The sequence below is a fragment of the Enoplosus armatus genome, chromosome 19, assembly GCF_043641665.1.
Source record: "Enoplosus armatus isolate fEnoArm2 chromosome 19, fEnoArm2.hap1, whole genome shotgun sequence".
In the NCBI taxonomy this organism is placed as follows: Eukaryota; Metazoa; Chordata; class Actinopteri; order Centrarchiformes; family Enoplosidae; genus Enoplosus; species Enoplosus armatus.
Window position 1 is genome coordinate 11,766,517 of NC_092198.1, and position 26,285 is coordinate 11,792,801.

At 39.7% G+C, this 26,285-nt stretch overlaps 1 protein-coding gene across 1 annotated transcript; it reads left to right on the forward strand.

Annotated features, from left to right (window-relative positions):
• The first annotated feature begins 6,744 nt into the window (after positions 1-6,744).
• Positions 6,745-25,735, forward strand: ylpm1 (YLP motif containing 1). The gene is made up of 22 exons (XM_070925558.1): positions 6,745-7,290; positions 8,907-9,125; positions 10,496-10,684; positions 10,979-11,490; positions 11,733-14,372; positions 14,671-14,788; positions 15,034-15,178; positions 15,258-15,347; positions 15,450-15,630; positions 15,742-15,765; positions 15,876-16,066; positions 16,278-16,432; positions 16,527-16,589; positions 16,787-16,906; positions 17,059-17,235; positions 17,321-17,404; positions 17,508-17,591; positions 17,677-17,751; positions 23,648-23,699; positions 24,397-24,518; positions 24,728-24,909; positions 25,460-25,735. The coding sequence occupies exons 1-21, from the start codon at positions 6,745-6,747 to the stop codon at positions 24,872-24,874; spliced, it is 5,934 nt and encodes a 1,977-aa protein (XP_070781659.1). The 3' UTR covers positions 24,875-24,909; positions 25,460-25,735.
• The last annotated feature ends 550 nt before the right edge of the window (positions 25,736-26,285 follow it).

Here is a 26,285-nt window from a genome sequence, read left to right on the forward strand (position 1 = left end):
TTTTGGTTAAGAGCTGTCACCCAGTCTGATGTTTTGACATCAGGAGACGGCGCAGCACAGCATTTTATGTGCCAAACAGCAGCCACATGACAGCAAATTGATTAGACTCTTTTTATATTAAAAAACAAAGTTCTAATTGAGCTCAAATCTGGAATAAATGGTTATACATTACATTCCTCCTGTGATGTAAACATCATTCTAAATCCTTTTAATATTAGTCTGTTTCCAACAAGCCCCAATTATGGAGGCTGCAAGGGGCAAATGTCAATGTAAGATGAATAAAGGATGCAACCACAGCAGTGTATAATCACCGTTGACTACTGAATGAGCATCTGTGTGTCAGGAAATATTATGTGTTGTGGAAAAACTCTCCAAAAGTGTATAAAATACAAAATATAAAGTTTTAAACAAATTTCCCACTTTTTTTCATAAGACTCACAACACAAAAAAACAACAAGATGTCCTTTTTATTTTATACTAAAGGAAGAGTCTGCGGTTTAATTCTGAAGAGTACTTATTTAGCATTGCACCCCCCTCTGACTCATGATGGACAGGTTTAAAGAAAAAAGTATCAAAATTGATGCAGCAGAACAAGAGATATCATCTTTTTTATTCCACACATTCTGCTTCCTTGTCAAAACCTGATGCATACATTACCCACAATGCAACTCAACCACTGACAGTTTGGTTGGAGATTTGGGTGTGTCATGTTAGTAGCAGCTAATGTGGCCTCAAGCCTCAAGCAAGAGATGAGGAGCGGGCTACAGAGGTCTGGTAAACTCACTTCTTTCTAACTTGTAGTCTTCAGACTCAAGTGACATCACACTCCCCAAGACCTCTAAACAGACTTTGATGTGTGAAATCAGTCCCCCTTTTCTTTTACAGAATTCCCTCAGTGTGAATGAATAGGCTAAATATGATATAAGCTACATAAAAATGCTGACCCAATATGTTGATTGAACGGGTGAAGTCATGGTGTAATCCATTCCTGCAGCATAATGATGAGCAAGATGTATATGTTTTCTGAATGTGGAAACCCACCTATTTTACACTTTTGTATAGACCACATGAGCAGATAGCATCTTGCCAGAAGTTAATATTTCTTCTGTGAAAACAAAAACATTACTCACCTACATTTACACAGCATGCATATCCAACATTATACTTTGTAAATGCAGAATGTGTGCAGTCATAATTCTGCTTATCTCACATGTGTGACAGCTCACATTTTAGTATATAAACCAGCCCATTACCGCCTCTGTAAGTTATATGCAACAACACAATCTGTTGAACCTGTATCCTGCCAGCTGCTCATATTAATCAAACAGCCCACTTCCCTTTATGACACAAAGCAAATAGTCATAAATGCTCTTATCAGCCTTGCTAATAGTGTGGATGTTACAATCAGATTCATGGTGGCAAAAACTATTACATTTCATCTTTATCATATCGAACAATCACTTCTTTTTCATGAGCGTCGTTTATAACTGCCGGACAGCTTGTTGCATAATGAAATTCAAAGCAGTCTATCGGCTGGAGGGATCTCACACTCTTTACTCATATTTACATATATTTATGTGGGTTTTGTTTTTCTACAACAGGCAAACAGGCATGATGAATGTATGGCTGCAGTCCCGCTGGGACATGTTGCTCCCTGCAGAACTGATCTGTGGTCAGGCAACTTCCAGCTTTACTGTTAAGTCTAGAGAGTCTGTGTATTACTATAGTGGAGCCTCTTCATCATCTCAACATGTTGTACTGACAAATAAAGACATTATTGCCCCAATGTCCACTACTTAAAGAACTGTTGTCAAGGCATGCAGACATTTTAATCACAATATACTGAAATAAAACTGTGAAAATTCTCTTTTATTTCGATATTCATAGAAAAATCTTCCAAAACGTACTTCACAAATATTTCAGTCAACTGGGAAATCTAAACTACAGCTACATATGTAGTCATACATGTACTGTTTATAGTCAGATGTCAGTAAACAGGTTTGTTTGCATCCTGTGAAAGACACTGCAGCATTCTTCACAATCAAATGTGAGGGAAATTTTCAGACCTCTGCTTTGTATACACCCCCCTTTAATTTGGAGCACTTTGATTAATCAATTAATATTCTTTTCTCAAGGTCTTTTTATAAACCTCATCATTAATAAAAGCAGACATTCAATTAGCAGCCAAATCTTGATTGCCAATTTTGTCATAACAGTCTCCCTTTCTATGCATTTTTTTTTTTTTGGTGCGTTATAGTTGGGAGTATGGTGTGGGTACGAAGAATTAACTAATTTCATTAATCTAATTGTCATCGCTTTCAACCATCCCACTAATAAGTACAAATTAATATGATTAATCAATTTGACGACATAAACTCATTCAATTACAGTTTTTCAAAGGCAAGTGGGTGTGTTGGGGTGATAGGGAGGTGCGGCGAGTGACGGGAGGTGGGCAGCCGAGCAGCTTGCTCTGTGAGGAACCCAGCCCACAAAATTGAAGTCAAGTCAGGCAATTAGTCATTGTGAATGATAAATAAATGGTGATGAATTGTGGAGGGCAGACACGCCACTAACTTCAGTCTTATTTGATTCAGTGAAATTTTGTCCTTTTATGTAGAAAAATAAGTAGAGTATAGACCATAGATTATTGGATGTTGAGCATTTTAGACCAGACTGTCTCCATCTTCTTTTACCCCAAAACAGCTGAATTCAGTATCGGGACCATGACAGGACAAAAAAACGTTGCTTTTAGATGTGATTTAATGCAAAACGGTCTAACTCTCTTTACTATACATAAGAAATACAGAATAAATTATATATAAACAGTATTGTTAGGCTGCATTTGCAGGTATGTACTTCTATTTTTCTTTCCTCTATAATACAAGTGGAGCCTATTGCTATGAATGTATTATGTTCTGTATGTAGTGTATTATACTGTATTGTTTTACATGGAGTCCAAGTAGAGAAGTTGTTGCTTCGTACTAATGGTGATCCAAAAAAGTGCCAGTTCATGTGTTTCCATATTTTATATATGAAGCAGAAGATTTATTACTTTGAATTAAAAGTGGGAGATATTGGTAATATCTTCTGTCACTGTGTATGTCATTTTATATTGCGATATCAGTACTTAATGGAAATTTTTTCGGAAGTTTTTCGAAAAAATCAATTGAAACACAGTTTATAGGTAAGTAATAGGTAAGTAACAAGACAGGGATGTCTGCTTCCACCTACTCCAGTAAATTCAATATCTAAGAACTAAACTTCTTCATCACATTAATGCAAAAATCAAATAAAATCCCAGTTTTCCGGTAAAGTGTTCCTGCACAACACTGCCCACAATGTACAAATGCAACCACAGAAAATAATATATACCACAGCATAAGCGGTATAGAAAAATCTCAGTTGCACAAATTCATATTGTCTCACACTATACAGTACATTTACAGTATAAAGCCCAACTATACTTTTGATTAAATTTTTCACAGCACACATTTTGACTTGTCATTGTTGAGGAAGGTGTTGCTTATAACTCTGCTCTGTTCTATTCAAGTGTCCCCGTGAGCCATGACAGTGTGACAGCGAGCCAGCATGAACACCACCAGGACCCTGAAACTGAAGCAGCCACATGGAATTCAGCCATGATTCATTTTATTATCTGTGCTTTTTCTACAGAGACATGTCAACATGTCTTCTGTGAAAAAGGCCTTTTATAAAAAGGACTTGATTATGTCATAACATATGTAGAAAAACACATTTGAATTCCAAATCTGAGTCTACATGTTTGACTGCATAACCAGCGTTTTCAAGGTCATTGATATAGATGATTTTCCCTTTGTGTTCCTCACCGTAGTTGTGCTAATTCAAATTAGGCTCCTAACTAAGATTCAAATAGTGTGAACTGCTGTAGATTAACGAGTCTGGAGCGTATTTACTTGGAGCAGCAGATTTTATTTGTATATTTCAGATCTACTGTGCTAAGAGGAAGATGTGCTGGCGCAGCACTTTGGGTGATGCCCTTTAATGCGCTCTATCTTATCAGCCCAGCATCACCCCTATTCAAACCAGTCTGATTGAGCAGTGTGATGTTGTTTGGGTCTTACATTGGGAATAGTTTATAGAGGCACTGTCTCTAATTTGTGAAGTGAGGTATTATAGAGGAGACAATTAGACCGAGGTTCGATTGGCGCATAGAGGCTTGGATGCTGACAGTCAAGAGAAGGCTTTCAAATGTCATACCAATTAATCTATCCAGCCATCAAACAATATTCTGGAAACAAAGTCAGGGGGGGCGATCAATCCGCATCACTTTTCTCCTCACCGGGTTATGGGAAAATTGATTTGTCAAACAAAGCATTTTGGAAGCAGTGCATGGACTTGTTCGGGATCCATTAGCCTCCATTGAGCATTTTGTTTAACATAGGATTTTCATCACAGAGAAAATGCAGTGTCCTCAATACTGTGAGCTGTAACTTTACGATTTCTGATCTCTTTGTTCTCGCTTAGAAAGCTTTAGAAAGTGCTGATGAGGATTGAATAGGGCTAACTTCAAATGCATTTGAAAAAATATTAGGCTGTTGTTTTTCTCTTATATATTCCTCAAAATGATGAAGAAACACTTCAAATGGCATTGTTATGAATACACCACACAAGTGAACAATCAGTCCCCTTTCATCCAAAAAGCATCAGGCATTAGTTCCCAGTATCAGTATTATTGTACACTGTGGGGCTATCCTGCCATCCTATACAGCGTGGCTGCCCTAAGCTGTATCATGAATTCCCTGTGCAGTGTATTGTTCTAAGACAGAACTGTATCACATTGTGCCCGTCATGCTGTTTTAGAGGGGAGAGAGCTTCCTCTATGGGATTTCTCCCAGGCCCATCCCCTGATAATGTATCTCTCCCTAAAGGCTAGGCCTCCGTGACCTTGTCTTATTCATCGAGGGCGTCTTAAGCGAAAGAACTGAATTCTGAATGGGCCATTTCCCCTCTTTTAACACCCCTTTAATGTCATCAGTGAAATATGAAGTCATTAGGCGATATTAAAACACTGCTGACAAACTAATTAACGGGAGACATTAAACAGGACGGGCTTGATTAATCCGCTTTAACGATTCTTTTTAAGTGGTTCTGGTCAAAATTAATACAGATTTACTGGTGATCTTAAGAAAAAAAATACTCTTATGTGTATCAGACCTCAAGGGCAACCTAAAGTCACTGGTCTTTTACCTCCCACTGCTCTCCCTCCCACCCTGCCCTCTCTGTTTCTAAACACAGTCTGAACTCACACAGTTGGTCCCTGAGTCTCTGACAACAAACTACTGTAAACTGTATGGACACACATGCTGTAGGCCTATCCAAAAATATTTTTCAGGCTATTTAGATTCATTATTTTATATGGAATCTATTGTAATCAGAGTTGTTTCATATATTATTGTTGATGTTTGAAATCATATTATTTGAATTAGCAGCCTGACAAATTTCCAAGTCCATGAGATATTTTTAGAGCTGAAAATTAGTTGGAATGAATAACTTGAATTATTTTTAGTACTGTCATGATTAATGTTATTTCTGTTGTTTATGTTGTTGTTGTTTCATATGAGGCGTAGACCGTTTTGGGGTGTGTGTTTTTTACAGACAATGGTCCCTTGTTGGGTAGAAATGTCTTTGTAAATGTCTCCCTCTTGTGGTAAAAGTACAGATCCACGCTCGGCTGCTTTGCATTATATATTTATATATTTCCTGTGCAGAGTCGACTGAAATCACCTCTGACCTCGTTTTATCAAAACTTTCTCATTTTATTTTATTTTAAGCCCTGTTTTGCGTTTTGCATTTTCACATTATACAGTTTATGTTTTTTTCTGTCTCGTGATATTAAGATTAAGATTAAGATAGACTTTATTTATCCCACAGCGGGGAAATTTACATGTCATGCATATTCATGCATTTGGTGGGTTTAGTAATAAATATCATTATCATATCAAGCTTTAATATATTAATTGGTACAGTATATGCCCTTTCTTTTTTAATGCTTTATTGGACAACGATCCAAATTTGACATTAGGTAGAAAACATGGATATCAAAGGGAAATGACGCAACTAGTACTGCTACTACTTAGCTGATAATAATATTAATATTAGTAATAATGATGATAATAATATGGGAAATTTCATTAATTTTATTAATCAAAATAAATAAAAGTTAGTAAATAAACAAAATAAAGATTTAGTGTTTTATAAATAAATAGATAATAAAATATATTGAATTAAAAACAGTAGATATGGGTATCCTTTTCGAAAAACAGCATCTGTAAATGCAATTTTCATTAGAACATTTATTTTTGTAATTCATAACATAACATAACATAACATAGCCTACATTCACATGCGCAGTATGAGCGCTACCGGAAGCTGTCACTTCATGACGTGTGGTCTTTTCGTCATCAGTGTGTGCCTTGCACTGTAGCATCAGCCGTTCAACATCACCGTTTCTAAACATTTTTGTACCATATTTTCAAACGGCTAAACGTTCACATTTGTTTCTCAAGTGGATACCTGTTTCTCACTACAGCTGTGGTATTTGTAATGTTTGTTTAATGCGGTCTGGCCCAGTCGGGAAATGAAAATGTAGCAAGCGATTATAACGTTATAGAAGGTGGCTCAGCGTTAGCTGTTAGCTTGTTTAGCCACTCAGGCCCGGCTGTATGTGAGCACAAAGGCCGTGTACACCGCCTCGCTTTTTTAACAATGTATCCCTCCTGGGGAAATTTTGGTGGACCCCAATCTCAAAATTATGGAGGGCCTGGGAGCCGTAACGTTAAGCAGCCTGGTGGCGGCCACCCCGCCCCGGCAGCGGGGTTTGCCGGCTTCGAGGCCCCGTCCAGCGGCTCGCTGTTCTCCAGTCTGCAGGAGCAACACCTCCAACAGATGCAGCAGCTGCAGATGCTGCATCAGAAACAGCTCCAGTCTGTGTTACATCACGGGAACAATGCTAATGCGTACGGTGGTGGACACTCGGGTGGGCATTCAGGGCCATCGTGGCATTCAGAAGGATCGGGACATTCAGACAGCGGTGTTGGAGCTCAGTACTATAAACCAGACGAGACTCCGACTCAGCAGAGTCACCCACAGCCTCCTCCGCCTCCTCCGCAACCCAACGAGCCCCAACCGGTTCCTCCCCCTCCAGAGCCCCCGTCATTAAAGCCACCGGAGAACAACGGTGCTCCCAAAGCCAAAGAGGCCAACAAGAAACTTACATCCCCGACAGAAGACGACAAGTCCTTACCTTTGCAGGTAATGTCTTGTATCTGTTTGTGTTGACATGTTTTAGTGTTATATCACTTTGATAAGTATTTCCTTGGTCTTTGCTCTACCTGCAGCCAGAGCCTACAACCAAAGAACCTCTTAGCCAGCATTTTTATTGATCCTACTAGAAATGACATACCTTTGTAGGCTGCCTGTAAGTGTTAGTGCTATTAAATGGCATTTATCTAACATTAGCCATTACATGTGTTTTGTGATTTGTGACCTGTTTTGGTGGCAGGATATTTCATTCTTGTGCAAACTAATGCTTAAATATATTGCGAGCACACATCATACAGAACATGTCAAATGTGGAAGAGAAGTGGGGAAACATATATTGAAAATCGTGCAACTGATGAAGACATCAAAAGTTATTAAATTAAATAGTACATGTTGTGTGGTATTAATCACATGCAAACTGAACCAGTACAACTAGTATAATATGTTGTGTTCAGAACCATACCATAACTCTTGTTGTTTTTATAGTGTATTAGTATCGATTGGTTTATATGCCAGCTATTAAATATATCAAAATATGAATATTGATTGGACTTGGTGACAGTAGATTCAGTTGATTGGGACATGCCCAAATTTTGTTCCTTCTGATCAAAAACGACCAGCAGATGATTTCAAAATCAAGAAAAAAGAGCAGATAATAATCAATGAAAGTATGTAGTCTTTGGTTGGATGAAAAACAAATTGACATTCTTGGCCTCCACATCACACATTTTGAGAGCTATGACTTGTTCCAGTTAGTCGTGGAGGGAACCAGACAATCCAGTAATCTAAAATCTTGGATGTCATACATACAGCCTCAGGTTGCGTTACTGATAATGAAATAGAGAGATTGAGTCTTTGTTACCACTTTCCAATACATTTCAGCTTGTTTACAAATTGTAACTATTTGTGTTATAACTCCATACAATAGATAATAGATATTATCAATAGATAAAGAACAAGCTATTCTCAGTAATCAGATAAATATTATTAATTTAATTCAGCAGTATAGCCGGGCACTGTAGATGTCTAATGTGGGCAAAGTGAAATGTGCAATGTCAAGCATGTTAACAAGGAAAATATAATCTGTAGGACTGTAAAGTCATTTAATAGTTAGGTCAGTATTTGTGCTTGATGTGAATTTTGCTCCAATTGGGTTTACTAATTTTTTTATGTTTTCAGAAAAGTGAAATATGAGCAGGTAAAAGAGCATTTTATTACTAAGTTGTTTGAGGGTACACTCAGAGGATTCAGGATCTAAATTAAAATAAGTGCAAAGCTAGTGTTTGCTTCAGGTCATTGAAATACAGTTTCATCTTATCACAGTTATCACATCAAGCAAGGAATGGGCAGGTAATACCGGGAAAGCAAGATTCCACAAACACTTTCAGAGTAAAAGTGAGAACAGATATTTGTTAGTACAGCTAACAGGTTTCGGCATGTGTATGTCAGGCTTTGTAAAGGCCATGTGTCAAAATCTAGGCGTTTTTCTATTGAATCTAATCACTTCTACAAGTTCCAACTGAGAGTGTATGAAGTGTATGAATGAAGAGAACAAGGTTCCTTGTGTTATTTTTTCTGACAGATGTCCTTGTAATTGTTTCACCCAGGAGCAACAGCAGCTTTGGTACAAACAACATCTTCAGAATCTACAGAAGTTAAAGCAAGAGAGAGCCAAACAGAACCAGAAGGAGGGTGAGGGTCCTGTGCCACCACAAACCTCAGGCCAAGGAGTTCCTCCTCCTCCTCCATCAGAACCACCAAAAGGCACACCTCCTCCGCCCCCTCCAAAAGAAGAGCCCCCAGCACCACCTCCACCTCCTGAGGATGTAAGGGTCAGTATTCCTAAAATGTTACAGAGGTGTTTTATGTAAGAATTCAAACTCAAATTTGAGTTTCAGTATACTGCTCGTGAATTCAAAATTGGTGTGAACTCAATGGCTGTATGGCAGGTTTGTGACAAAAATATTCTGCATTTGATTACTGTAGTGAGCCTTCTAAATTAGTTTTTTTTTTTAAAGGTAAATAAAAATGAATTTATTTATTTTTCTAAATATAGTGATTGCTGTGTTTCTGTATGCTAAAACTGAACGGTGCTACAGTTAATTTTGTAAAATTGTAAAGGAGAATAGATGAGTCTCATATTTATTGGCCTGGTTTATCGTGGATGTACCTCTTCTGGCACTGATTCATTAAGGAACAATAACAAAAAAGCAGCTAATCAGTACCTGTGCTTTTGAACCATTCAGGTAGCCTAGATTGGGGAAAATTACTTCCATTTAAGTTTAGAATTTACAGTAACCTAATTTTAAAAGTTTTTTGCAGTGGAATAAATGACACCATGTTAATAATTTTGTTACTTTTTATTGCTTTTTTAAATGCCTCATATAGCTTTTTTTGGCATTTGCAAGTGCTTTTGTAAGTGCTGTATTTGACAGCCTTTAAGAACACGCCAAATCCAGTTTTGAACTGAGTGTACCAGAGATATTAGATTATTACTGGATTGTTTATATCATTTGCATGCCTTTACAAAGAGGAAAATGAAGGAAAATCACCTACATTTACAGACACAGTCTGTCAAGTCCCACCACCCACTCACCCATCATCACCATGTCCATAGATATTCAAACTCAATTATTTTGAATTATTTTAAATGCCCTGTCATGAATGTGTGAAATTCATAGGACTCAAGCACATTCATTCATCTTTTCCCTTGTAATGGTGGTAACGATTATAATATCACATGGTCAGTGGACTGGGAATCGGTTGAAATGTATTCACTCTCAGTACCAATACTGAGTTATGGAATCTGTGTCAACTTGTTTAGACAATTGTAAATACATTTATCTCTTTACAAAGTAAGCCTACATTTTTAAATGCATCAGTGTCTAATGACAATATATGATCACACCTGAATTTCGTGCTAGCTTTCTGTGCTTGTGTTTTCGGGTATTTGGTGCTATGGCGACAATGTGAACACTACTCAAAAAGTACTGAGGTTTCATACCCAGGCCTTGGACCAAAGTTATACATTAAATGTTGGTGTAATAAGTTCTCAGTACTGTCAGTAGTGTCTTGCCACCTTATAAAATGTCATCCCTTCTATCACAAACTACCCTCAGTTCAATTATGTAAAATAAATTCTTTGTAAGTTTGAAAAATATGCTTTGGTCCAATCTTGCCTTGTTTATTTTCAAAGGCCGAGGTCCCACAAGACCCAGAGGAGACTGCCCGCCTCCAGCAGTTACAGGCTGCAGCAGCGCAGTGGCAAAAGGTGCAGCAGCAGAGAGCAGGCTTACAATACCAGGCTCTCATGCAACAACACGAAAAGCTTCAGCAGATCCTGGAACAATACCAACAGCTGATTCAGCAACCTGCAAACCTACAGGTAGGCAAATGGTAGTTTCTTTGACAGTTACTATCAGGCCAGTTATTTTCACTGGTCTTAACATGACCTATATAGAAAATGAAAGGTGAAAAGAAAGGATAGTGTGTTTAGTGGAACCAAAAGAGGCTATAAGAGTGTGTAAGAGCTGCAACAACTCAGAATCGCAACCCCAGCAGCATCTTGGAGGCCCATACATTTTCATTTCTACAAGTAATGTTTCTGTGATTTCTTTGCTCTATATTATACTCGGACCAAAGATAAAGAGCATCTTTTCCTCAATGTCCTTTGTTGCAGTCAATGTCTGCTGAAATGCAGCTGAGGCACTATGAAATGCAACAGCAGCAGTTCAACCCTTTGTTCCAAGACTGGGATCGCTCCTTCATCCTGTGGCATGAACAGTTCAAGACCTATCCCCACAAAGACCAACTGCAGGACTATGAGCACCAATGGAAACAGTGGCAGGAGCAGATGAACGCCACCAATGCCCATCTTCAAGAAAGGATGGCTACTCTCACTGCCATGGTGCCATTTGCCTCAAGACAGTATAGTAGTGGCATAATGGGACAACATGGCCAATACCCTGGGCAAGACATGCAAATGCAGCAGCAGCCAGTAAAACCGGGTACGCAGAATTCCCCAGGTGCTGTTGGTCCCAGATCTCAAGGTCCACAGCCTGCTGGCTTTGGGCAACATTCAGAATCACCTGCTGGTCCCCCTGTGAGAGGAGGTGGCCCTGCTGGCATTGTCAGGCCCCCAGGTCCCCCCACCATTCAGCCACCAAGCTTCAACAGCATTAGAGGGCCACGGTTAGTAGGGATTTTTATTAAAATGTTATTATTGAGAATGGGTTTTCAAAAGAAAAATGTTTCAAAATATCAGTTGAGAGTATTTGAATTCAGGTGGGCTATTGAAATTGCATCACAGTACTTTATGCTTACAATTAATATGTCTTGTTTTATATGGTTGGGCTATCACTGAGAGTCTCTAAATGAAAGCTTATCTTAATAACAATGTTTTCTTACAATTTCATTTGTCCTACTGGTCCCAGTGGAAACAACCCAAGATTTGACCAGCCTCAGCAGCGCTTTGATGGTCCCCCGAGGTTCGACCAACCGCAGCAGCGCTTTGATGGTCCCCCGAGGTTCGACCAACCACAGCAGCGCTTTGATGGCCCCCCAAGGTTCGACCAACCACAGCAGCGCTTTGATGGCCCCCCTCGATTTGACCAACCAAGGCACCGCTTTGATGGCCCCCCCAGATTTGACCAACCACGGCAGCGCTTTGATGGTCCCCCCAGATTTGACCAACCTCGATTTGGGCAGCAGTCTAGGTTTGAACAGGCTCCAAGGCACCCTGGCCCCCCGCCTCGTTTTGAGCGCCCACCTGTGCCCCTGCCAAAACAACAGCAAGGTCCCCAACCTAAGGCAGAACCAGCCACTAAACAACCTGCCAGTATAGATTCCAAAACTCCAGGAAAATCAACTGGGCAGCCACAGTCTGAAAAAGAAAAAAGTGAGCCTGAACCAGATAACCCTAAGACCAATGCTGAAGACATGACAGATGACAACTTGCTCGGAAATGAGGGCTTTTTTGTCCAAAATGACCCCATTCCTCAGACATTACAAACAAACACAAAGCCTGAGGAACCTGATGGCAATAATGCTTCTAACAACAGCGAAAAACCCAAAACTGTTAATAACAAGCCCTCTGTTACTGCTTCTTCTACTGTAGCATCAAAAAATACTGCTGCACTAAATTCCATCAAACCAGATGGACCACTGACAAATAACAAACCCCCACTAGTTCCAAAGCCCCCTGGAATCCAGCAGGAGCCACAAGCTTCTGGCCAAATGCAGTCAAGACCAGATCCTCCAAGGCCTCCCCCTGTTAGGGGACGAGGCCAGCCCCAAGTGCATGGACGAGGACGTGGGCAGAGGGGCTGTGGAGAGTTCAGGGGATCAAACACTATACCGATTGGGGAGAAAATGTCTTATGACTATATGCCACCTGAGGAGGACTTGGCGATGCCAGAAGAGCAGGAAGAGTATCACTGGCAAGATCCTTCATACGAGGAGTGTGGTGGTGGGGAATCGGCGGTGCCCCCCGAAGAAATGTGGATGCCAGAGGAACATCACTTCACAACAGAGGAAGAGTATTATGAAGAGCCAATGGGAGGACTCCCTATGGGGAGAGGAGGCCCCCCAATGATGAGAGGAGGGCCCCTTATGGGAAGAGGAGGCCCACCTATGGGCAGAGGCGGTCCTCCTATGGGAAGAGGAGGTCTACCTATGGGTAGAGGGGGACCACCTGTGGGGAGAGGAGGTCCACCTATGGGTAGAGGGGGGCCACCTGTGGGGAGAGGAGGTCCCCCTATGGGTAGAGGAGGTCCCCCTATGGGTAGAGGAGGTCCACCCATGGGAAGAGGAGGACCACCACCCATGGGAAGAGGAGGACCACCACCCATGGGAAGAGGAGGACCACCCATGGGAAGAGGAGGACCACCCATGGGAAGAGGAGAGCCAATAGACAGACACTGGGAAGAACCTGAGTCAGCGGAGTACTTGGAGGAAGAGGACCCTTACTGGGGAGAAAGGAGACCTCCAATGAGGGGCATGAGACCCCCGTTTCCGCCTGGTCGTGGTCATCCCCCACGTGGTCATCCTGGTTTCATGCACCAAGGACGAGGACGCCCCCCTCACCCAGCACATGGGCCAATGGATCATGAGTCATTAGGCCATGAAATGGTCGCTGATGATACCGAAATGGACCCAGCAAGGCATCCCATGTACCATGGACATGACCCTCATACACATCCGATGCATCCTGATGTAGGAAGAGGCAGGCGTCGTGTGCCACTACCACCTCACGAAATGATGGATCCTATGGAGGAACCATTGTACGATGAAGGAATGGAGAGAGAATTAGGCTGGCAACCGCCACATGGCAGAGGCCCTCCTCTGCCTCCACACGAGATAATAGATGCAGGAGGAATGAGGAGGAGACCTATGGGTCGAGGAATGGCTAGACGCATGTGGCGGCCAGGTCAAACACATGAGGAATATGAGGAAGGATATAATGAGGGTTTTGTTGAGGATTATGGTCATGGGGAAGACGGGTATCGTTGGCGGCCACCACAGGACTATCCTCCTGATGACTATCGACATGAGGCCAAGTACTATGAGTCTGAATGGGACAGAGAACATGCTCCTCCTGAGAGGGACTATCCCCCTCGCATGCCACCACCAGAGTCCTACAGAGATGGCCATTGGCTAGAGGAAAGAGAACGAGAAAGAGGTCATCCATATCCTTATGATGAGCATGACAGGGGAAGAGGAGACCTTAGAATCCGTGAATATAGGGACGAGCCACTGTACCGGCAGGAAGAGCCTCCATACCCACCACCACCACCACCACCCTCAGAATGGGATAGGCCTTCAAGACTTCCTCCACCACCAGAGAGAGGGTATCCTGCTGACTATGAGGATCGCAGAGCTCGCTATGAAGAGCACAAGGAAGAGTCTCCTTTGGATAGACCCCCACCTTTACCTCCTGCTGCACCTGCCACAAACTTGCCAGAGAGCTCAGTTGATCCAACAACACAAGGAACAAGCGGAGCAAATGTACTTGCTCTCTCCCAACGCCAACATGAGATCATCTTGAAAGCTGCTCAAGAACTTAAACTAATAAGGTAATTTCTAGACTTTCATCGTTGATTAATACATTATGTGCTTGGTTCACACAAATTATATTCTGACTTATCTATAGAAACTAGCCATGCAGATTGCAGTGTTATTATTTGCCTAGGTTTTGAAATATCCACCTCTAAGATTTCTGCCACCACCCAAAGACTGTGGAGGTGAATGGTTAATTATTTGTGGTGCTTTCTAGTTGCAGCTCTGTGCCATTTCACCATAGTGTATTACCCACTTAACTCTATTGTCAAATGGATTTTGGTGAACTTAACTTCCATTCTTTTGGGTCTACAGGGAATTACAGGAGGGGAAAACACCTGAACCTCAGCCTCCTCTAACTGACATCCTGCCTGAGCTTCCTGCTGGTCTTCTCGGTTTAGAGATCCCACCAGATGTCAGGAATGTTCTGAAGGTAATTTTTTTCACTGACACTTAGCTGTTTTAGCCCCAAGAGTGCATTGCTGTATGAATGGCAAGATCATTCATTATACAAGTTGGTTCAAAGTATGTCGGTGGCATGTAAGGAGCAGCATGTAAAACCACTAAAGGACACAAGCATTAGATTTCAATATATTTTCACAAATTCAGTTTTAATGATATTGTTATATTTAGTTTTTAACTATTAAATCTATGTCATATCAAATCTGTCATCCTTAGGGCATGACTGCAGCTTCACAGACAGCTGTAACTGAACCTGTGTCTTGGGATACCAAGCCTGCTGCCACAGGTTACCAGCCATCTCTCACTCCTGCACCCACACTTCCAGTGATTCCAAAGACTGTGGATTATGGACATGGGCATGGTATGAGCGACACATTTGATCTTTGATCTCAGGTTAAGCTTCAGAACTTTGTTGGTGACATTAACACTCAATGTTTCAGAGCCTGGAGCCACCGTTGAGCGGATCTCTTATGGTGAGAGAATTGTGTTGAGGCCTGACCCAGTGCCATCAGACAGGGGCTATGAAAAAGGTGGGTTTCAGTACTGTAAAGCTCATTTTTCTCTACTCAAACAGAACTTACTGTTGCAAATTTTTAGCCATTGTTCATTAATTAATTATTTGATTCTCCTAGAACCTCTTGGTCCCAGAGATCCTTACAGCCGAGACCCATATTATGAAAGACGATCAGACCCTTACATGGACCGCCGGGATTACAGCAGAGAGAGGGAATTATACAGAGAAAAGCCTCCACCTGAATATGAAAGAGAAAGATTTGAGAGGGAGCGCTATCCCCCAAGAGAGAGAGATGACAGGTAACATGTTTCCTCAGTGGCTCTCACACCCTGTTTTCCCCTACTATGGCGAAGTGTGCTGCTTCCGTCCATATGTAATATTCTTTTCTGTTTGTCTATTTTTGATTCAAGCACACAGTCAATGGTTGAAGAAAGGTACTATATCACATTGTGTCATACTTTGTGATTAGTCATCAGTGTGTCCCAGTTTGAAACAAAGATTCTGTTGACGAAATGAAACGTAATAATGCTCCTCCTCTGTGTAGATCTCCGCTGGCACCTCCTTTGCGCTCAGGCTACAGGGAGAGAGACCGGGATCTTCGAGAGAGGGAGAGAAGTGACAGTCGTGATCGAGATGAACATTATGGAAGGCCTGGTTACGATAGACCTCCATACGAGCGCTCTGGACTCGACCGCAGTGGGCCTGAGCGCTACGGCCATAGCTCCTCACCTTACGGTATGTTCTGTTAACTTTAACTGTGTTTCGTAGAATTTCACTGAAACTCCTCTCATTTAAGTCACAAATGTATTTCACAGTTACTAAAATGAGCTTTGTTGCATGATAGAGGATATTGCTGAATACAATCTGCAACCAGTAAAGTAAATGTATAATAGGAAAAAATAATGCCATCTAGAGAAATACTTGAATTGCAAATAATATCATACAGTGGACAGAAGAAGTTATCCAGAGGACCGAGGGCCTCCAACTGCACCACCCCTCCCACCTCCACCTCAGCCACCCCCACGAGTCGAGAGGAAGCCAGAAATCAAGAATATCGACGATATCCTGAAACCACCTGGCAGATTATCTCGGCCTGAAAGGGTACTAAATACTGCTGCTGTGTTTCTTGATGTAACAATATCACATTTTTAGTTGTATAATATTCAGTTCTCATTTAAGTGACATATTTTAACAGATTGTCATCATAATGAGAGGGCTTCCAGGAAGCGGGAAAAGCCATGTTGCAAAGCTCATTCGGGTGAGTTGAGTCATACCAACAAATCATAGTGTAATGTAATTATAATGTCATGGAACTGAACTTTAATATACAACAACAACAATACTCATAGAGCCTGTTTATATGTCTTTCTCAAAAAGATGTAACAACACATTATTACCTTTTGTAACAAAGCAAATATGAAAACTTTGCTTTTCAATCTTATTGACGTTTTTAAGGATAAGGAAGTCGATTGTGGCGGTGCACCTCCAAGAGTTCTTGTTTTGGACGACTATTTCATGACGGAGGTTGAGAAAGTTGAGAAAGACCCAGACACAGGGAGAAGGGTCAAAACCAAGGTGAGTCTGACATGCAACAATAACAAAGTGGTGTTAAAATATACAGTTGGAAATCAAATTCAGCATCAGTGAGCAGCATCAACTGGCCGATGTATTACAATTATTATTATAAACATTATATAATATGTGGTACAAAAAAATCTCTTTTGCAGGTTCTTGAGTACGAGTATGAGCCGGAGATGGAGGATACCTACCGGAGCAGCATGCTTAAAACATTTAAGAAAACTCTGGATGACGGCTTTTTCCCCTTCATCATTTTAGACACTATTAATGACAGGGTTAAACATTTTGATCAATTCTGGAGTGCAGCCAAAACGAAAGGCTTTGAGGTGAGTTGTGTTCACAAATGAGTCTGAAAATAAAATTCGGCCTACCGGCCCTGTGCTAAAGAGGTTTTGTTTTTCTGACTTCCAGGTGTATCTGGCTGAAATCACTGCAGACACTCAGACGTGTGCAAAGAGAAATGTCCATGCTCGCACGCTGAAGGATATAATGAAGGTCTGTATCAGTTAGCTCTCTCAGATTGACTTGTAGTAAGAATAGTGTTGGCTAAAGCTCATACATATAGCATACACCTCTTAATGGAGCATTCTGTGCACAGATGTCCAACAACTGGGAGCCCTCACCGCGTCATATGGTGCGCTTGGATGTCCGGTCCCTGCTTCAGGATGCTGCTATAGAGGAGGTGAGGTCTTCAACACATGACAGTTCTCATAACATTATAGTCTTTCATCCATGACTGAGCTGAACTAACGTGCTTGTGTTATTAGGTTGAAATGGAAGACTTCAATCCTGATGACGAGCCCAAGGAACCCAAGAGAGAAGAGGAAGAAGAGGGTGATCTGGTAGGACATGAAAAGCTTAAATTTATAGCCACATAGTTTTCAGATTCATTTCCACATATTTGTAGTCCCATCTACCACATAAGGTTTATCCAGTAATTTATTATTAGCTATTCGTCCTTTTAATCATATCGTTTTGTTTTATTGACTAAGTGATAAAATCGACAAAATAGGTTAAATTCATGGAATGTCGTAGGTTAATTTGCTCTAATCTGTTTTATGTAGCTGAAGATTTATGTAGTAACTTATCAGGTTTACAAGAAGACCAGAGCAGAAGAGAGAAAATATGAGGTAGAAAAGTGAATCAGTCCAAAATAAAGTTATAGCTGCAACAGTCCATTAACTAAAGGAGCAGCTACAAAGTTTCCTGTTTGTATAGTTTTTTGTTACTGAGCATTTGCTCAGATTTCATTGTTAGATAGTTCACTTTGAAATATTTTTCATTAAAATTCATAGGGCTGCTACAGTACCACCATCAGGAAAAGTGTTCCTAAACTTTACTTTTATCAAAAGACAGAAAATTAAACCAAACCAAGAAAAAGGATTGAAAAAAAAAACAAGAATTAAAAACATGTACAATGTTGAGGTAAATATTGCCTTTGATATGAAGGAAAATGTTTACAGTAGTATTTCTATTCAGACACAGCTCATATTTTAATAAATTTACTTATCCAGCTCTAAAGATGTTAAACAATTATTCTGGTGAAATTTGAACAAACTAAAGAAAATTAAAAAAGTTGAATTACCTGCACTGTTTGGGTGTGTGAGTGATGGATTTCCTAATATCCACTAGGTTGCAGTGAAAGATTCTCCTCAGTTAAGCCAACACCAAACCTTTTAAAGTTGAAAATCTAAATGTTTCCTGTGGTGCCACCTTCAGGCGGATTGTCCCCATATGACGTATACAAAGCTTGGGACCAAACTTGACTGCTGGGCAAAATTTCCTGTATTTGTGACCATGAAAAAAAATTTTTCATAAGAAGGAAGAAGAAAAAACCCAACAGAAACAATAAGCCACCGGCCTTGGGTGCACAGTTGCCTAATAATCAAACACCTAACAGCAAATCTGCTTCACCTTAAAGCGGCTATAATTGATATTTTTATGAAAACAATGTATTCAATGACAATGGAAAACAGTGTGACAATGTGAAAGGGGTCACTCGTAGTGACGAACCTACAGAGAGTCTGCAGCTGCCCTTGGCTTTACAGAGCTTTATAATGAGTTTCAGCTCATTGTTTAGCTTCTGGCCCACAACTTTACTGTTTTTGGTTTACTCTCAACGCTCTCATAGCGTCATGTTTTTTTTTACATTTTTTTCAGAGAACCAGTTCCTTAAATGTGACAGTTTCTCACAAGCTTTTCCATGCAGAGGGTATCGAATCAGTCTCATTAATTAATCTGTTAGTAGAAACGACTCTTGATACCCTAGTTTAATGTCCTTCAAATCTAAGTGCAAATTAAATGCATAAATAGTAGGAATGGTTTCCCCACGTTAAGCCTATACAGCCCTCAATGACAATGGGCAATGACTCATCTAAAAACAAAAACTTGAACTGCTGCATGCATTTACAAAATATCCTCATAAAAAACTTATGGTAAGAATGCAACTGCATTTATGCTGCATTTATTCTGTCTCAGATTCAGTCAGACAGAAAAAATGTTTCTCAACTAAAATGTTTGTGACACCTTCTTAACCATTTTTTTAAGGTTTTTAATGCATGGTTCAGAATGAATATACCACTGTTGGTGTGGTTAGAGTTTCATAGTAATTTATCAGTGTGGTTTAGCATCTTGAAAAGGCTTCATGTATTAAAATTGTTTGCAGTATTTTATTATGCTATTTAATTAATTTTATTTACATTAGTATAATACAAACATGAGAGCCTTTCCTACCCTTATTAACTGATAGAAGACACATCATCATGGCATAAAAGCTTTCAACAAGCTGCAAGTGCTGTATAAAACTGCACTTTTGCATAGCCTTTGTTCCTCATCCCAAAATACCATCAAAAAATGTATTTTTTTTATGTTTGCTCTTTATAGTTTACGTTAGTGAAAGACAAGATATTCACCCCGTTAAGGTTCCAGCGGTGCCTCAGGGCACCATAAATCTGTTAGTATTGTACAGCACCAACATAATATCCACTGGCACATGTAAATGCTCCAGTGACAAGAGAGATTGCTTTGCAGACCATTCTTGCTTGGAAATCACATACTTGAGCTATGTGCTGACAGTGCAATTTCATGTCTGTCATGTTTATTATATATTATATATATTATTTATAAACCATGCCCTCTGTCTTTACATTTTATAAGCTGACTTTAACATGAATGTAGTGTGTGTAAACAAAATGATAGAAAAAAGTGAATTTTTAGATGTCATTTTTCTTTAATCTGTGGTACTCCTAGGAGCTAGACCTAAGTGCACTCTTTTAGATATGTTCAATGAACACTAAGGACAGAAAATTGAAAATCCAATGTATTAGAGGAATAGTCTGAAACATAGTCAGTTTCTTGTTGGTTTTTAAATATTGTTTGATACTTATCGCTACACCATTGATTTAGCTGAGAAATACCTCTTTGAGGATGGTCCTTCATCAGATAAAAGGATGAAAATATGCTTTGCACAAAATTCAACATGGTGACTGAAATGGTTCAAGATGTGCGCATTAAGCTCAGTTTTTTGGGGGGGCGGGGGTATTTCTGGGGCCTGTGAATGAAAACGTAAAGCTGCTTTGATCATTATTACACTCAGCCAGTTCAGACCTGCAGTGCGCATGCAGGTCGTCTCCCAGTGCTTCTTTTCATTTTGATTGTAGTAGCAGTCAACTGTGAAGTCTTCCAGGTTTGATTGCTGAAGCCGTTACAGTTTCAAATATCCAGATACTGTAAATAATAATTACATTAATGCCTCATAAAGGTTTTCTAACACATCTAGTGTTTGAATCCCTAATAACTCAGCAGTGAGCAATGAATGCTACACAAAATGCAGAGATCTTGTTGTCTGTTGTGAAGGGACAAGAAAAAGTCAACAAATGACTAACTGTAAAACAAGAACTGCCTCAGAGTTGAAAGTAGCTTTCTTCAAACCAAACAGATTTTAAATGTTAAACATGGTCTGATCATGCTTTCTCCTATGAACTTGTATTTTGAACACATGTAGGGACGAGCTCCTAAACGGATTATTTTATTAATAAAATACACTTAAATTGAAACAAACTGCGACATCGTGGTAATGGACTGATTGTTTAAAAAGTTTTGGTTTCTTCTTTTGTTGTAAATCTTTCTTGACATCTTGGATAAAGTATTGTGGAAGAAATCAAGAATCATTTAAAGCAAAAGGAAGTTACAGACATCAGACATGGGATATTTGATATCTCTAACTTCAAGAAGTCATATATTAGCTTCATCTGTAGTTTGATAATGGGTATGGTGGACATGGGAATGAAGGTAGACACACATTTTCATCTTAATTTTAAAAAAAAAAACTCCAAATAGTCCTCAAATTTCACTATAAGTGTCTGAAGTGCTTTGCTGCACAGTGTGTGGACAGAGCTTGCAGCAGCTGCTGTTCGGCAAAACAAACTGGATTTCCAGCAGGAATGTAGTTATTCTTGAATATTTTTCAGTGAAAGTCTGTAGAGAGGCAATGTGTCTTCTATATGTATAATCTATTTATGAGACAGGGTCTGTTGGAGTCTGTTGTCTTGTAAAGCAACAGGTTGCCTCCTTTCTTCAGCTTTAACCATCAAGCCTCAGTTTGTTCGTTAAACTCTGGATTCCAGAGCGCCTGAACTTGGATTAAACCTGAGCAGAAGCTGCTGGAAGTTGAATTTCCAGCAGTGTATCTTTTATCGTTGACCTTCTGTTTTTGTTTTTCGTCCCACGTGTTCATACTCATAACAAACGGAGTAAGACTGGTATATGCAACACAATTTTGTACACTTTGAACATTGTTACATTGCCTTAAATATAACAAATAAGAATATCCAAATGTCTTTAAAGCTCCTCCACACCCAACATCGACCACACAGGTGTTTTCACTTACTATGCCTGACAAGACTTCCTGTCAGAGCTGAGCAGGCATGCACAGACTGTGTTTGATTGACGTCTCTGTGACTCGTGAATGACCCAGCAAAGCTCCGCCCATCTTAAACCTGAGCAGAGGTCTAACCAGGAAGAAAAGTAGAAGACACCTGTGTGAAGTTTTGCACAAAACTAAAAGAAGGTAAAAGAAAATGTGGATGTGGATTGCATCCTTAAAGTTAAAGAAAATCAAATAATAAAATAAACAGCCACAAATGAATGTCAGAAATAAAAAATATAAAACATGTAGATGTATTTTAGAATACATATCTCATGTGGAATTAAACTACTGTCATATATTATTATACTCATTAGCCAGCACTTAACCTAATACTCTGTGGTCCCTCCTTAGTAAACTTAGCCCCATTCTTACCTCAGGTCGCTTGATTGGATCATTGAGTATTTGGCATTTGTCTGGATTTTTCAGTTCTTACAAGCTGGTTAAAACTTAATCCAGAGCTGCTGTCAAAGCAACAAGACCTCATGCTGAAATCTGCCCAAAGTGTTGGACCATTCAAAGAAGGGTTCAACCCATCTGTGAATCGATGCCATAGTTTAGTTCCTTTTCTTAGAGAGGCAGGTGTAGATTAATGTTGTCATAGTAAGACAGCTGTAAGAGATCACCAAGACAAATTTTGGTGTTAAAAAGACACGGCTTTTCACCACAAACATCAGGTATGTCAGGACAAGACCTGTCAATAGAAAATGAATACAAATTTGAACAAAAAGAGATAAGTTGATAACCTATGAAACCAGCAATCATGGTGTTAACTCATGACATTTTGACACTAATTTTATTTCATTACTCGTTGTATAGACTCTTTACTTTTATTTCATTACTTGGGGTAAAGCTTTTGGCAGGGTTTCATTTCATAGTTAAGCTTGTCTAAGACAAAATACTGTACCTGTTAACTTAAATTAACATCCTCTCAGCTGGAATAAAAAGGTGCGATCTCTTCGAGTGATGTACCCTACCAGTCATTGGAGCATGCAGCTATCCAAGATAACTTCCTCCAAGATTAACAAACTATCCTGGAAGCTTTAATTGCACTTATTTTGAGTATATTATAAGTTCCTGAAAAAGACATAATTTGGTGTGCAGTAGTTGACATCTTACCTCTCAAAATGTCAGTTCAGCTCCAATTAGGTGGTCTTAAGAGTAAATGAATAAATATGTCAAAAGAATACAGTAGTGTCTCCTTAATTAGGAACTGGCTAGTGCTGATAGTGGACTGGATTGTTAGCTAGCCAGCCAAATAGCATCAGTGTACTTTGACAGCTGAGGATTGTTAGGGAAAAGTAATGTAATGTCAGAAAAGCACAAATTGCTTTTTGACCATGAGCGTTGTCATGTTAACACTAATTTGTGTTTGAGCAGCGGTACTGCAGACTCGAACACAGGGGCGTCACATGATTAGTAGCTCACACAGGCAAACTACATGACTCAAGATTGAACGACTTGTTTTGCTTGTTTCTCTTCTGATTTCAGAGCAGATAGCCGAGATGTTTGCTTGACACGCACAGCAGTTGCCCACTATGTATTTTTTGCATGCAGCCAAGAACAAAGGCTTAGTATGAACAGAGTAGTTTCTCTCAACTTGCAAGATCAAAATATCTGCATGCCAGTGTTACATTATATGTCCTAACTAGATAAGTCCTCATGCAGTCTCATCCTTCCGTTGTCTTTGTTGTCTTCAACTACTGATGAACCAGTTTCCTCTCTTTTCAGCCAACCCCTGCGTTCTCTCTCCCTCTCTTATCCCTGCATCATGCCGAAGTTTAACCATTGCAGTGTTTCTTTATATAATATAGGGCTACATTCCAAAAAGCAAATGGGAGATGGACACTTCTGAGGCTAAACTCGGTAGGTATTCCTTTTCATTAGTCTTTATTATGACTGACTCTTCAACGGTGCATTTCAAAACTGGCTACATTGGTTTGATTCATGATGTGTATGATGATTTATAGCTGTATATTTTTAGTCTAATTATGTATGCATTATGTATGTCATGGCCATGTCCATGAGGAGAAATGGTCCCATCAGTGAATCACACAGTGATGATTACTGTTGCCATTCTTTACCTCCTGTCTCTGTGCACACAGCATAGGACAACAACCTAAGCTGTTGTGATTGAAAGATGCTTCAAATTCAACACAATTAAATAAAGCCCACTTTTGTTTTCATATAAATAAAACATGTCTTCATATAAAGTGGGAATATACTGAGAGAATAAGGTTCTGCATGTAAGTCCAATAAATGTCTATTATATTGTTGTTTTTCAACCCAATCTGCATGTAAACATTAACATGCTCATCATTTCTACAAATCCCAAACCAGGTGAACGAGGGGGGAAAGTGAATAAGAAACACTCCACTCTCTAAATTTTTGATTGCACTTTGCCAGATGTTATTGTATACGACTGTGAAGCAGAACATTGCTAAAACAAATCATGCTGATTGACTCGCTGGCTTTTCATGGATAAATGACTGTTAGGGTGATGAGGTTAAAGTTTTTGTGGGACGGCAGAGCTGACCTGAACAGTGATCTTCCTTTTATACAGACAAGTTGGACGGCCTGGGGAGCAGTGGGAAGAGGAAACGCGAAGACATGGCAGGCCTGGATGACTACCTTCAGCTGCCGGACGACTATGCCACACGCATGTCCGAACCAGGAAAGAAAAGGGTAAATTGACACGCTTGTGCCACAGAGCCGTTGCCTTAGTCATTTTCAAATGTGTTTAATGCTGAATGTAAAAATCCAAGTTCTCCAAAATACACCATTTTGTATAATATTAAATGTTAAATAATGTAGCTGATTTATCGTAAACGATGCTCATTCATCCGTTTCCTGGTCATAACACAAACTCCCTGGTTGCTCTCCTTTTCGTTAAGGTTCGATGGGCTGATCTTGAAGAACAGAAGGACGCGGATCGAAAGCGCGCCATCGGCTTTGTGGTGGGTCAAACAGACTGGGAGAGAATAACGGATGAGAGTGGCAAGCTGGCACAAAAAGCTCTCAACCGTACCAAGTATTTCTAAGAAGATAAACCTTTTTTTCTTCCCTTCATTTAAAGGTATGTATGTTACTCTTTTGTATAATGTTGTTGGAATGGCAAGGAAAGTTTAAAGAGTAATCATCTGTGTGTTTAGAAAATACAAATGGTGATTAGTGTCCAAATTCTAACACTTTTAATGACTTGATGAGGGCATGTTTGAGGCCTCTTCTTATTACATGCCCTTGAATATTTACTTAATGGATCAATAGTTTCTTGTGAATGGAAATTGTTAGTTCCGATGTATATGATAAAAAAAACATTTTGCAGAATCTTTGTTTAATCCAGTCTTATCTCACCATTGTTCAGCAAGCCATTTCTTCAAAAAGACTGACACATCTTACATTTCCAAGCTTAAGCGCAGTAAATAATGAATAAAATGCTATGAATAATTCAAAAGTAAGTTTGGTTGGGGGCCTATATTTTATTCCATACAAAGGGGTAGTTGTGTGTGTCTGAATATATCTGAATTTACCATTTCTCTAATTATCATATATAAAAGAATAACTTCAATAGCAGAAACAAATCTGTCTTTGGCAAAATTATCAATGATTTCTTTTTCTTCCTGCAGGTCTCCAGAATGTGAAAACACTGAAGCTTAACTTGACTCATCAAGGTGACAGTTATTTCATTGATATGGATACAGTCAGCTTTTCTTGGTCTTATTTTTAAAGACACTCTGGTTATTCACCAATCAATTTCTAGTTCATGATTCTTCTTCTGGTCATGTATCCTGTAATCAGTCATGTTTCTGGCTGTTTTATACTCTTCATGCTTTCTGTACTTTATGCCTGTAGCACTGTTTCTTGGTCCATGCATACTTAACAAAAAGACAATAAAAGTTTCACAAAATTACCAACTTGGGGAGTCTTTCTTGTGTTGTTGTTTGGGCTTCATCAACGAGAAGCCATAAGTGTGTAGCCGAGTGATACCTACAGTGTACAGTAGTTTCTACAGTAAACATTAGAAGCAGAATGTGGTTAATAAGTTAGGCTGAAGAATAATTGTTTACATCTGTCTGACTTCACTTGTTTATCCCCTGTGACATTTTATAAGGATGAAAGTAATCAGCTTCAGCACTGTAAATAGTTACGGTTAGGAGAAGGAAAGTAAGAGTGCACACTGAAACATGACATATTTGTGAGTGTTTTCATGTACATGTAAAATGTCTCTCACAACTATGTTGGCTTGGAGAATTCACGTGACCGTTTCCTAAAGGATAAACTTCGTATGCTAATGTGTCACGTCACATGTCAGCGGCAAAAACAAGCACTTTTAGTGGACGAACTTTGACAGTTACCCCCAATGATTACATTGCAGCCCAAATTCCAAAATATGTAAAAGTAGGTTTAAAAATACTGGAATTACCCTTTAATAGTGGTGTATTTGCCATTTTC